The sequence below is a fragment of the Schistocerca americana genome, chromosome 8, assembly GCF_021461395.2.
Source record: "Schistocerca americana isolate TAMUIC-IGC-003095 chromosome 8, iqSchAmer2.1, whole genome shotgun sequence".
NCBI lineage: Eukaryota > Metazoa > Arthropoda > Insecta > Orthoptera > Acrididae > Schistocerca > Schistocerca americana.
In genome coordinates, this window is record NC_060126.1 from 366,064,759 (window position 1) to 366,077,585 (window position 12,827).

The following is a 12,827-nucleotide window of genomic DNA, read 5'->3' on the forward strand; positions in this document are numbered from 1 at the left end:
TTGTGAGCTTTAGATTTTTCTGTGAATGTTAATGAGATTTTGTGCGAACAAAGTCTATGATTTTGCTACTGATGCTTCGTGAATTAATGCACAACTTCGCACACTTATTCCACACATGCTACTGTCTGGTGGCCTAAATGCTCTGCTTGCCTATGCAAACTACATTATGCACCACTACTTGAATAAAAAAATGTAAAGCAATCATAAATCCAAAGATTATTTTGAACACTACAGTGCTTTACTGTATATGGTGGTGGTGTGCCATTGCCTTCCTCTGACCTTTGACCTGATTTACCCAGCCAGCTATGGGGGACCTACAGTTTAGCATGAGTTCCAAACCATGGTGCAACTCAGCATTTTTCGCATTGAAAAACATTGCCAGAGGGGAAAGAAGTGGTAGGTGACATATCCTAGGATTGATAGGGGATCGGATCCGAGGCATGTGGATTTGCAGTCTGGCCCTTTACCACGGAGTCACCGAGCCACACACAGTTGAACCATTAATTTACGTGAATCCACCATTCACAAATATGTTTATGTGCTTACAGACACTTACAGACACTTTTGCTTCAGATTGCAAACAGTGTGCATTCTTTCCTAATATTTTACCATTACACAATGTATTTCTTGCACTTTATCACATTTCTCAGCTAATCAAAGGTTGCAGGATTAAAATTGTGGTCAAAAATGGGCGTAAAAGCAATGGTGCACAAGCATCCCCTACTGACGTCGGGAAGTTGTGCTGAAGTTGTAGGCCATGCAGTTTCCACACTGGCTATCACTCGTCCCATTGTAATTGAGTTTCTTATTCATGGTACAATTTGTGATAGACAGCCACCGATTTGTTGCATCTGGGGCTCATCCGGAGTAGTTACAACAATTTCATTGCAGACTGTGTAATTACTTTTTATAGGGGGTCACTAATTGCTATTTACGTTGTTCAGAATGAAAATAATGTATGTTATCTTAAAGAGACATTGAGAGTAACTTACCCCCACCCCCCTCCATCAGACACACATCATTTTTAGTTTGCCTTGCCATTAAACATAATTGTTAATTAGGAATTTGTTTTCATTTCAGTATTTCAAAATTAAAGGTTCCTGGTGAACCAGAGCAAATACCTGATGTGTATTTAAATGGCATGTGGTACTTGAATGAAACTTGTGCAGTTCCAAGTGGGTGTAATTTGCGGACGCCAAAGTTTCTGAATGAAAGAAAGCTATCACGGAATCTCCCATATTCCAACAGAATTTTTCATGTAAGTGCACAGTTTTTAATAAGTTTGTAAATAATATTAATTTTAGAGCTTCGGATGATATTTAGTTTGTGTGTAGAAAAAGATTGTTTGGATAATCTCTTACCAGCTTCACCAACTTATGGCTGAGCATGATAATGGATGTATCTGCACCATTACTGATGATGGTGAAAAACAACCTAATCCTTATGGCCCATAAAGCAAATATGCAATAACAGCCTCAGAATCGCTTGTTCTCCTCAAATAAATGGTTGAGCTTCAGAGCTGTTTACACGGCAGAATATTTTCACTGTATATGTTTTAAATTTTTTTAAAGTTCAACCATGTTAGTGTGGAACAAATTAGCACTGGGCTGGTGTGTCAGTCAGTATGTCAAGAGGTGAACCGCAGCAAGCCTCACAACAAGACAGACAAGAATGCAAGTGCTGCTGTGATACTTTACAAGACTCTGTGAGGTAACGCTATGTAACTTCACTGCCCAAGTACCACTACAAAACTGAATGTAGATGAAAAAGAACTGAGCTAGAATTATTATTGAATTTACACAGTGAAGCAATGAGCACTGAAAGGTCTGTTAAATGAGGACAAATGCACTCACACCCAGAACCACAGGCGCCGACGTGACCAGTTAAATTGAGAGGCTTTCAGGCCTCAAGAACACATTCTGGCATGCTGCCGTTCTGTAAGTGTTGTTAGAGCCAGAGACATTGACAGTGTATTAAGTTTCAGTGAAACAATGACGAGACTGATGACTGACAAGCCTACGACTTGCTTGCTCACTTAAACACTGAGTCTTGATGCATACCACAGCCTTGGTCTGCTGCCGTTGCTACCTATTGGGTCATCACAGATAATGTGCAAGCTGCTGTCATCACACTGATCAGGCAAGACACATCAGAGTACCCACCTGACCAATTTGTGAGCATCTGCTGCAGTCTTGGTCGATCTGTGATGGATTACCAGGGCCTAATCTTCACAACTGAGTTCCTGGACCACAGTCGGCAGTCTTGACCTGAGCACGCCACAGGCTGTCATAGATAGTGCTGGAGTGGGACACTACTTGGTCACTGGGGAACATTTGGGCATGTAGTGCCTTCCTTGCCCCACTGTCACTGCCAGAACAGCATGCGACCAGGGCACTGAACTGTGGTGACGACGACATGACTTGCTGATGAGGTGTCGGCACTTCTCCATGGCACATGCGCTTATGCCTGGTCACCAACTGCAGCTGTGTAGACACTTATACCGCTGTACATTTTGCACAAAAAAATAAATGTTCTAGATACCGCCGTATTACTGACACATCCGGGCATGCACTGGACCACTCAACCTTGCTTTGCTCTCAACCTCCTGATCTCAACACCCACCAGCCAGCCCACAGGTCACAAAAAAGCTAAGAGAAACTAATAATGGTAACTTTATTTGATGCTTGTGGAATGGTTTTGAGTTCCATTTGCATACAACAGTTGATGATCCTACAGCATCCCCATTCTGAAGATCATGACTGATCATTTCCAACAAATATGCAGAACTGAATGCATGTGTACAATAAGATTGCACTTTACCAGCAGTCTTAACCAATATCTGCCAAAATGTTGTTCTGCTCTCCAAACAATGGATGTCTGCACTGTGTGACTGTTTCTCTCCCCCTCCTGGAATCACAGTAATGAGGATGGTGTTTCGAATGATTATACATCATTCTCAGAGAGTTGTGAAGCTGAGTGCATCTGAAGACTAATTCTTCAAATGAACATTAGTTGTAACTGAAACTTCCATAACATATTTTGCGACAAATTTTAATTCTTAATGTTATTGACATGTTCTTCACATACTATAATGAATTACTACCACCATATTTTGTCAGAGAACAAATTTGTTATAAAATTGTTGAATAGGAGAAAAAAGTTCTGTAGTCATCACAATTTTTTACAGTTAACAACATACTAAAAATCCACACCAATATGATGCGAGTGCGGTGGTGAGGGGATGTTTACCGGTCATTTTTCATTTTTTTACTTGAATATCTTGAAAACTGTGGCTTCTAGTGAAAATGTTTCCTGGTACACAATCAAACTATACTTCCTACAGAAAAGCCATCTTAATCTTTTCTCTATGATTAATAGTTTCTGTGTTACAGAGGTTGAAACAAATGCATATGATTGAAAATATGTTACTGGTATAAAATTGGTTACTGTGAAGTGAGGTTGCTTCAGAAAAGATATTAAATGTATGGATTGTGCATAAGAGCAGTAGAGCAATATTGAAGGTTTAATTGTGTTGTGGGGGTGTAACAGGGTGGAGGATAGAAGCACGAGAGAAGGTAGACTGCCAGGTTGTCATCACACTCTTACCACCTTAAAAAGTCTGCAAACTATGAGCAAGCTGATGATTCCCCACTCGATCTACCCAACTATATCAGAAGAAGCAGCAATGGAGTGTTTAACAGAGTTACACCAACTCTCCACAGTGCGCCTTACAAATTACTGACAATGCCATGTGCAGACATGCCCAGATGTGTTTAATTTCCACAACGTGCATTAACATTACAGGGAATACAGATACTAATAATACTAATGCAAGAAAGAAACATGGGCAGAATCTACATAAATTCCTGCACACTACTCCACACTGCCAAAGGGGAAATTGATTCTTTGTCATATGGTATGGCAGCTATAGCATTCTTATGAAGAAAGCAACTTTCCCCAACACGATCACTGCTTGCTTTCCATTTTGCAGACTACATCCACAGTATTTGCTGTCCAACTCTTTTATTTGAGTTGACATAAATAACTTCACTGAGTATGTGTTTACATTGTTGTTATTTTCAGTTTATTAAATGAGTGCTTGTTTCCAGTTGGTAAGTGAGCTGTTATGTTAAGTGTTGAACAGCTGGAGCTGTCAGATGTCTACCACATTGAGGAGCCTGTCCCTAGTGTAACACGCTGTTAATATGTATTTGACAATGTCAGTTTCATTGTCTTCACAATCACTGCCTGGAATAGTTTCCACAGCACGACGTGTATCAAAGGCATCACCCCAGCCTCAGCTCTCTCAACATGCAAAGAATCCCATAGACTTGAATTGGCTTCCTCTGCAACAGAAGTGGGTCATCTGGGTGTTATTAAACTTCAGATATCTCAGCGCGTGTCAAGCAATCCATTAAAAAGATTACTGTTCTAGACTTGAATGTAAACAGTCCCATTCCATCGGACATATTCACATGCATCTGGGAAGATACGCTGTGGATGTGTGTTTCCAACCAACATTGAAAAGATCGCTGACAACATGACTCTCGCAATTATACATTTCTCAGCAACTGCTTGTAGAAAAGTGTTGTACATAAAAGCTCACTTAATAGCTGAAAATAAGTACTCATTTATGTGATATGAGCCTTAACTGACACATGAGGGTGGTCTGCATTGTTCTTGGAATGGAATAGAAAAAAAGTACTTACATCACTGAAACTTCTTTAATTTTTCATTATAGTCTCATTGTAGATTAATGCACTTGGTCCAACGATGTTACAGTGCCTTGATCCCATCTCGAAAATGAGTTTCCTCCAAACCTGCAAAATAGTTGCGAACTCCAGCTATCAATTCTTCGTTTGAAGTGAATCTTTTTCAGTTTTGGGAAGAGATGGAAGTCTGACAGAGCCATATCAGGTGAATAAGGTGGGTGTGCAACAATTCATATCTTAGTTCGTGTAATGTTGCCATGGCAACAGCACGTTTGCAGGTGCGCATTCTCTTGATGGAAGGTGACTTTCTTCCTTGCTAAACCTGTCCTTTTTTTTGCGAACTTTTGTTGCAATTTGTCCAGGGGGTTAGCCAGGTATTCTCCAGTAATTGTTTCCCGGTAGGGAGATAATCTACAAATAGAATCCCTTTCACATCCCAGAACACTGATGCCATGACGTTTCTTGCCAAAGGAATTGTCTGCTTTCTTTTGGTGGCATAGAATAAGCATATTTCCACTGCTTTGACTGCTGTTTCCTCTCTGGGGCATAGTAGTGCACCCAAGTTTCATCTGTGGTCACAAACCAGAGCAAAAAATCTTGTTCGTTTCTCCTAAAATGGGCCAAACATTGTTCCGATATGTCCTTTCTCGTGCGTTTTTGATCCAGCGTCAAGTCGTGGCACCCATCTTGCAGATAATTGTTTCATTTCTAATTCTTCGGTTAACATGCGATACACCCTTTCATATGACAACTGGCGCGGGTGAGCAATTTCACACACTTTCAATCGGCAACCCTCCATGACTGTTTTGTGCACTTTTGCAATGATTTCTGGAGCAGTGACACATCTTGGCCGGCCACTGCATAGATCATCATCTAAGCTCTGCCAACCAAATTTAAATTCATTTGTCCACTTTGCAACAGTAGAATATGAAGGAGCAGAGTCCCCCAGTGTATTCTGGAAATTTGCATAATTGGCATGAAGGTCCTTTGCTTTCATACCTTTCTTTATGAAGTACTTGATCACTTCTCAAATCTATTTTTTTTTTTTTTTTTTTTCCTCTCCTGCCCTCCACCCCCCAACCCCATTTTCACAAATCCCTAGGCGGGAATAACAGAGCCACAGCTCTCCTCCAAGAGCACTGACATGGCATGTGTTTACAGGCAACAGTCCAATTAATATCATGTGAACAACTTGTTGCAGTAGCACTGACTTTTCATGGTGATTCCAAGAACTTTTCAAACCACCCTTGTATATGCTGCTTCCAAAGTTCTTGGGTATACTGCCAAATTGAGTTTTTGTCATGACATTTCTGCGAACAACCGTTCCACCATCAGATGGTGCTGATGGAATGATGTGTCTGTTGTGTGCTGACAGTATTCATGCCTGCCAGTCCAGTGTTCAGGCCTCGTTGGGCCTGTGCGGTGGGGGCTGTGTGTCTGCAGTGATAGGAAGGAGAGTCTGTTGCCTTCTACCACCATCCCTGTCACATCTCGCATCTGAATGTCATGTTCTGTTTTGATGGAGCTTAGTATTGGCTCCTGTGCCTGAGATGGGATCCTGTGTCCCTGTTGATGGAATTATGTCACAGTTTTCAATCATTTCTTTGAATATGGAGTTCCAGAATTTATCAGTGGTTTGCTGGTAATTCATTTGATGTTCATTTCCAGTGCATTGTTCTGCTATTCCAGTCTAGCTGGGCAGCAGTAAGCAGGTTGGGCACCCATGTTCTGTATGTTGATCTTAGATTGTGCTGATCAGTTGTCCAATATAAGTTGTTTCTGATTTGAACAGTTCTCGGGTATCCGACTGGGTAGCATCATAATTTCTCCACAATATTTTGGCAGACGTACATGCTGCCATCTTCAGGTGGTGCCTGGCGAATGCTGTGCTGTTCATCTCGGTGCCCTATATATACTAGCCGTTACCCCCTCCACCGTTCCTCTCCTGGTGTCTTCGGCACAGCGGCTAATGGGGGTGGTGGGGGAAGCGGTGCCTGGGGTCTGCAGTCTCCCTGCTGCTGCCGTCGGGGGCAGTCCTCGATCTCTGGGACCGCATCTTTCTCTCCAGGCTGAGTGCATGGTTCCAAGCTTGACTAAGTTGAAGGCTGCTGTCTTTATTAATTAGATAGTCATGTAGTCGGATTTCGATGGCCTCTTTAGTAACGCAGTCCCAGAAGTAGGAGGATTGACAGAGTATTTTTGTTTTTTCATAGTCCATAGTATGGCCAGTCTTAATACAATGGTCAGCCACGGCTGATTTAGTGGCCTGGCGTATTTCGGTATGGCGCTTGTGTTTGCGGCACCTCTCTTCTACAATGTGGAATGTCTCCCCATTGCATGATTTTCCACACTGACAGGGAATTTGATAAACGCCTGGTTTTTGAAGGACTAGGTAATCTTTCACTGAACCCAGTAGAGTCAAGGTTTTTGCAGGGGGTTGGAATACACATTTCACATTGTGTTTCCCCACACAAGCGTATCTACATATATACTCAGCAAACATCTGTGAAATACATGTCAGAGGGTACCACATGGGAAGAGTGACTGCTTAAATGCCTTTGTGGGTGCTGTAATTAGCCTAATCGTAATTTCGGCCAATTTGGGAGTGATATGTATGGAGCTGTGGATACATTATTTGTAGATTCTTCATTTGACGGTGGTTCTTGAAACTTTGTAAGTAAATTTTTGCAGAATAAGTTGCACTTATATTCTAGAGTCTGCCATTTCAGGTTTTTCAACATTTCTGTGACACAGTCTCACATGTCAAACAAACCTGTGAGTATTGGTGCAGTTGCTCTTTCATTTTCAATATCCCCTGTTAATCCCACTTGGTATGGACCCCACAAACTTGAGCAGTGTTGTAGGATATGTCACACGACTGTTTTGTAAGCAGTCACCTTTGTGAACTGACTGAATTTTTCCAGTTGGTGTCAATAAACAGAAGTCTACCACCTGTCTTCTCTCTGGATATGACTGAGCCTTATGTAGTCATTACATTTCAAATACCTGTGTACTGTTACTCCTGAATATTTTTATGAGTAGAGCGACTCCAATTGTAATTCATTGTTGTTTTAGTCTGTATTTTTTGAATTGTACAGTTTACATTTCTGAATGTTTAAAATAAGTTGCCAGTCTTTGCTCAAGTTTCACTTCTTATCAAGATCTGAATATTTACATGGTGTTTGTCAGGTAGTACTTCATTATAAATAACTGCACTGTTTGCAAAAAGTCTGTGGTTACTATTAATACTGTCTGCCTGGTTAGTAACATATAATGTGAAAAGTGTCCCCCACACAATTTCATGTGTATGCCTGAAATTAATTCTATTTATTCTTCAGTTTCAGCATACCGTTGACAGGGAACAGCAACTTTATTTAAATTCCCTAAATATTTATTAATGATTCTGTCAACAGTTGTATTTAATGATTAGGTGACTAGTTTTGAACCCTTATATGTTCATTTTCAAGCTCGGCCCACTGAGGCTGCCTTGACAGTGCCTGACCTTAATAATAAAAATTGAGTGGCAACACATGCTTTATAAATGTTAGCAGGATGAATGCCACAATCCACACATGCCTGTTGCCAAGTCAAAATCAAATTTCATTCATCTTGTTAACCTTTTTAGAACATGTGTTGCTACTCAATGTTTATTATTAAGATTGGGCACTGTCAGTGCAGCCTCAGTGGGCCAGGCTTGAAAATGTACCTTTAAGGGTTCAAAAGTAGTTGCCTAATAAATAACTGCAGCTGTTGACATACCATTAATAAATGCTTTAAGGAATTTTACTTATGTTGATGACTCTCAAATCAAAATATCATGCTACTCCTTCCATACCAATACATCTTCAGTGCAGTCAAAAATTTTGTTAGATACCCATAGAACCATAATTTTGTTAATAAATGATGCTGTGGTACTGATTCAAATGCTTTTTGGAAGTCAAGAAATACTGCATCCACCTGACTGTCTTGATCCAAGGTTTTCAGGATGTCGTGTGAGGAAACTATCAGTTGGGTTTCATGAGATAGTTTTCAGAATAGGTATTAGTTGCAGTGGATAATGTCATGTGTTCTAGGATTCTACAACGGTGGATGTCAATCAAATTCAGTGGTAATTTTACAGATCACTTGTACAACTATTCCTATAGATGATTGTGATGTATGAGATTTTCTGAACACTAGGCTCAGCTGTCCCTTGACGGGTCAGTGGTATATTATGGTTGAAGTTAGCACTAACCTAGCTGCAAACTACGTATAGAATTTGATAGAAATTGCATTAGGCTCTGGGGCCTTGCTTGATTGTAGCTATTTTAGGTGTTTCTCAGTGTTGCAGGCACTGATATCTGTATCATTCATCTCACAGTGTTGCAAGATGTAAATTGGGACAGTACTTTTGTATCTTCCTTAGTAAATAAACATTTGAAAACAGAGTTCACCATTCTGTCTTTTGCTTTGCTACCCTTAATTTCAGTTCCTGTATCATCCTTCAGTGTCTGGACACTAAAGTTTGGTGTGATTAACAGCTTTACATATGAGTAGAATTTTTTTTTTTGCCTTTGTAGTAAAACTTCTGATAAGATTCTGCTTCACATATTTCCGTCTTTACAGCCAAACACTTCTAAATCAGTGGATCTGTCTATAGCTGTATGCTTCGTTTCACACTTATTATGCAGTAGTCACTGTCTCTTTAGAAGTACTTTTACAGTTGCTGTATGCCATGGGGTTTCCTACCATAATAACATTTTTTACTAGGTACATTTATATCCAACGAAAGCACATTGATTCGTGTTGGGATAGCTGTCAGTAGAACACCTGCCTGTGAAAGGCAAAGTCTCAGGTCTGAGTCCCAGTCCAGTCCAGTCCACAGTTTCAATCTGCCAGGTAGTTTCACATCAGTGCCCACTCTGCTGCTGAGTGTATATTTGTTTGAATCCAGTGCATGGACAACTATTCTTTTAAACTTCAGTGACAATACTTTTACATGCTGGAGCCCATAGCTAAGTGTTTTATTTTCTTCTTTGAGATATGATATGACTGCCTCTTTATCTAGTTTACTGAACCTGTAAATGTGCCTACTAGTTTTAGCTGTCCTTTGTACTTAGTAATTGTCACAGATACCAGTTTTGGTATGGATGTCCTCAGTGACATGATGGCAATTTGTTTGCTGTTTTGTGTGGCTTTCCAAGCTATCTGTTCTAGTTAGTTTTCAGAGAATGCATTTAGTAAAGCAGCTCATACATGATCAAAGTTGTTTGCCAAATTTGCCCTTTTCTACCCACAGGTTTCTCAGACTAGCCCAAACACATACCAACAAAGTTTGTCAGTTTCATCTCTCTATGGAAGCAGACACTGTTTGTTTTGCACACTATTTTGACACTAGTGGGAATGACTACCAAAGCAGACAAAGCATTTTGTGCACTGACTTTACCATTGTGAATAAAGAAAAAAAAAAAAGAAAACAAGGTGGTGGTCCAGGAAATGGCTGAAAATGAGAGAGAAACATATCCATGAAAATCTGCTAAAGGAAATAATACTGCCATAATCTGATAATTACATAAACTTTCTCAGAATGGACAACCAAGCTTTTTATAATTTGACTTACTTCAGTCTCTCATTAGAAAAGAAAACACAAATATGCGAAAATTTATTCTCTTCTACTTGACTGTCTAACGACAGTTCACTAAAATACCATCACCATATGCATAATCATGGAAGAACAAAAGAGCTTCGATTTTTTATTTAATTGCACTCTGGCTTATATGTTGTGCACAGAATATTGATTTTCTTATTAACCTCTTCTTGTGTAATATGTGGCTGGAAAGGTGCAACACTGTATCATTTTGATAGTCGCAAGAGCTATTTTGTTTTTACACCTAATTGTTGTAGAAGTTCGCGATGCAGTGCAATAAATTATAATAAAACTCTTTTCTGCTCAACATGTGCAGCACAACATTAATGCAGAGAAACATCCACCATGTTGTCAAATCTGCCATCAAACAATATTTCTCTTAAAACATGCTGTATGTTCGACCAACGTAGCAAAGCTTGACAAATTGTCTAATCGTGTATGGGCAGCATATGTCTTTCCACACCCATCACCCACATCAATCAGTTCTTCGATTATTAAAGCCTCCTCTATTGATGACAATGTGATTGTGGGACAAACATACTCAGAAACTGAAGTTTTTTGTTATGTATGGGGATGAGTCTGGTGGTCAGTTGAAAGACCCAGTTAAGACTTTACATGCACCTGCCCTGAAACTGAGCACCTCAAAGGCAGCCTCAGTTTCTCTGACATTGGATTTGAGTTTCTTATTTACTGAAACAAGTGCACCATTTCCACATCCCATAAGCCCATTCTTTTGACCCAAAAAATTTGTTGTTGTTAATTTAGGGTTCTAGGCCCATTCTCTTGTCCCAACAATCTTTTTGTTGTCAATTTTGGGTTTTAGTCAGCTTTCTATGGCAAGTATTATATGGGGTTAGCTTTTTTTTAGGACTTACAGCAAACTCTGGGATTTTGTTACAAATACTTCAGCAATTAATGGCCAGGAGTGAGACTGTTTTATCTGGGGGGGGGGGGGGGGGGGCTGCATTTCTTTGGATCTTACATTAAAACTTTGCGTCTCGACAGCTGTGCTATCTTCAATGGATGCAGAGTCACCTAAGCTAAAAGAGGTTTGTGTGGACTCCACACACACACACTGTCAACCCGCTGACTAGCAGCCTCTGACATGAATTGCACCCATCACCTATTTAGGAAGGCCGTAAAGTCTCAGTCCTACATCTTAAGAAATCACAGTGCAGCTTGTTACAGAACCTTTGAAGTCTCTTGTTTAAGCATTCTGCTTTGATCAGAAACTGAAGACACATCAGTTTTGGGGATAGTGCTGCCGATTGTGAACTTGATTGAAATTCCACGAGGAAAGCTGGTTTTGTCGACTTCATCTGCCAGTTTCTGAAACAATCCAAGAACCACATCAGACTCCAGATGAGAGGCATCTTTTGTTCCCGTGCATGCCACAGTCTGCAGTTGGTTGCATCTTCTACCTCAGCAATGTGTTTGGACTGCCAGTGATTAAGAGACCCCATATCCTTTCGAGCTTACTTTCCCCTGAATTGTGTTGCAGCAGGGTTCCCAGTAGGTGAAGTGTGTGTCATTGCTTCAATTTCAGTGGAAGACAGAATGTCAGACCGCTTGCGACCTGATTGGTAGGTAGTCAGAGTGTGCGCAGGATAAGGTTAAGGTTGTGGATGGGGCCATAAACAGTTACTGTGAGTTGCACAATCAAACACACAACTTTATTTTTCTAAGAACCACTTATTCACACGTTGGCTTAAGGATCACAACTAAACAATATGACTGAAGGCATAGTTAAAGAAAACTTAAGATGCTTTCTGGGCTGAAGGCCCAAAACCACACAGCAAACACAAGAACGACTGAAGGCCTGGCTTAGAAATCAAAAGCAATTAAAAATAGAAGGAAAAATTTTTAAAAAATGCAATGAAAATAATTAATGGTTGAAGGCCTACACTACACGTCTGAAGGACAACTATAATTAAGGCACATTAATAAACAATTTTTTCTAAGCAAGAACATTTCCTTTCAAACTTACAACAGAATGGCCAAAGCCTGATTAACTTATTGCAGAGCTGCAGGCCACAGACAAATTTGAAACCACAGCTGAAGACCTGAACAAGTCAGATAACTAATTTAGAATAAATCCCTTGCTTCTTATTTAAAAAAATAAATAAAAAAAAGCCTTTAGAGAATACACACGGCTGAAGGCTTTATTAAGAGGTTCATGCAAATCCTTGGCTGAAGGCCACACACAACACAAAGAACAACTAAAGGCTTAGGGCTGGATTACAAAAAATTCAGATAGAACAATTTCTAAGGATAAAAGATTTTTAAAAACAATCAATGCTCAAAATTTTAGTTCAACATGGCTGAAGACCTTTATGTAAAAAAAAAAAAAAAAAAAACCTGAATTAATACACGGCCAAAGGCCACGCACAACGCTTCAACTAAAATGAAAATCACTATTTAAAACAAACAGAACAAGTGGTGCTGAGAAGTGTTCCAAGGGTCAGCCTGGGAAGGTAGCTCAAACGTAA

General features: G+C 40.0%; 1 protein-coding gene across 1 annotated transcript in view; it reads left to right on the plus strand.

The window, feature by feature from the left end:
* Positions 1–12,827, plus strand: part of LOC124544897 (snRNA-activating protein complex subunit 3-like) — a 62,999-nt gene that overhangs the window by 12,637 nt on the left and 37,535 nt on the right. Inside the window, exon 2 of the mRNA XM_047123628.1 lies at positions 1,081–1,258. Within this exon, the coding sequence (XP_046979584.1) occupies positions 1,081–1,258 (178 nt within the window). The remainder of the gene's footprint in view (positions 1–1,080; positions 1,259–12,827) is intronic.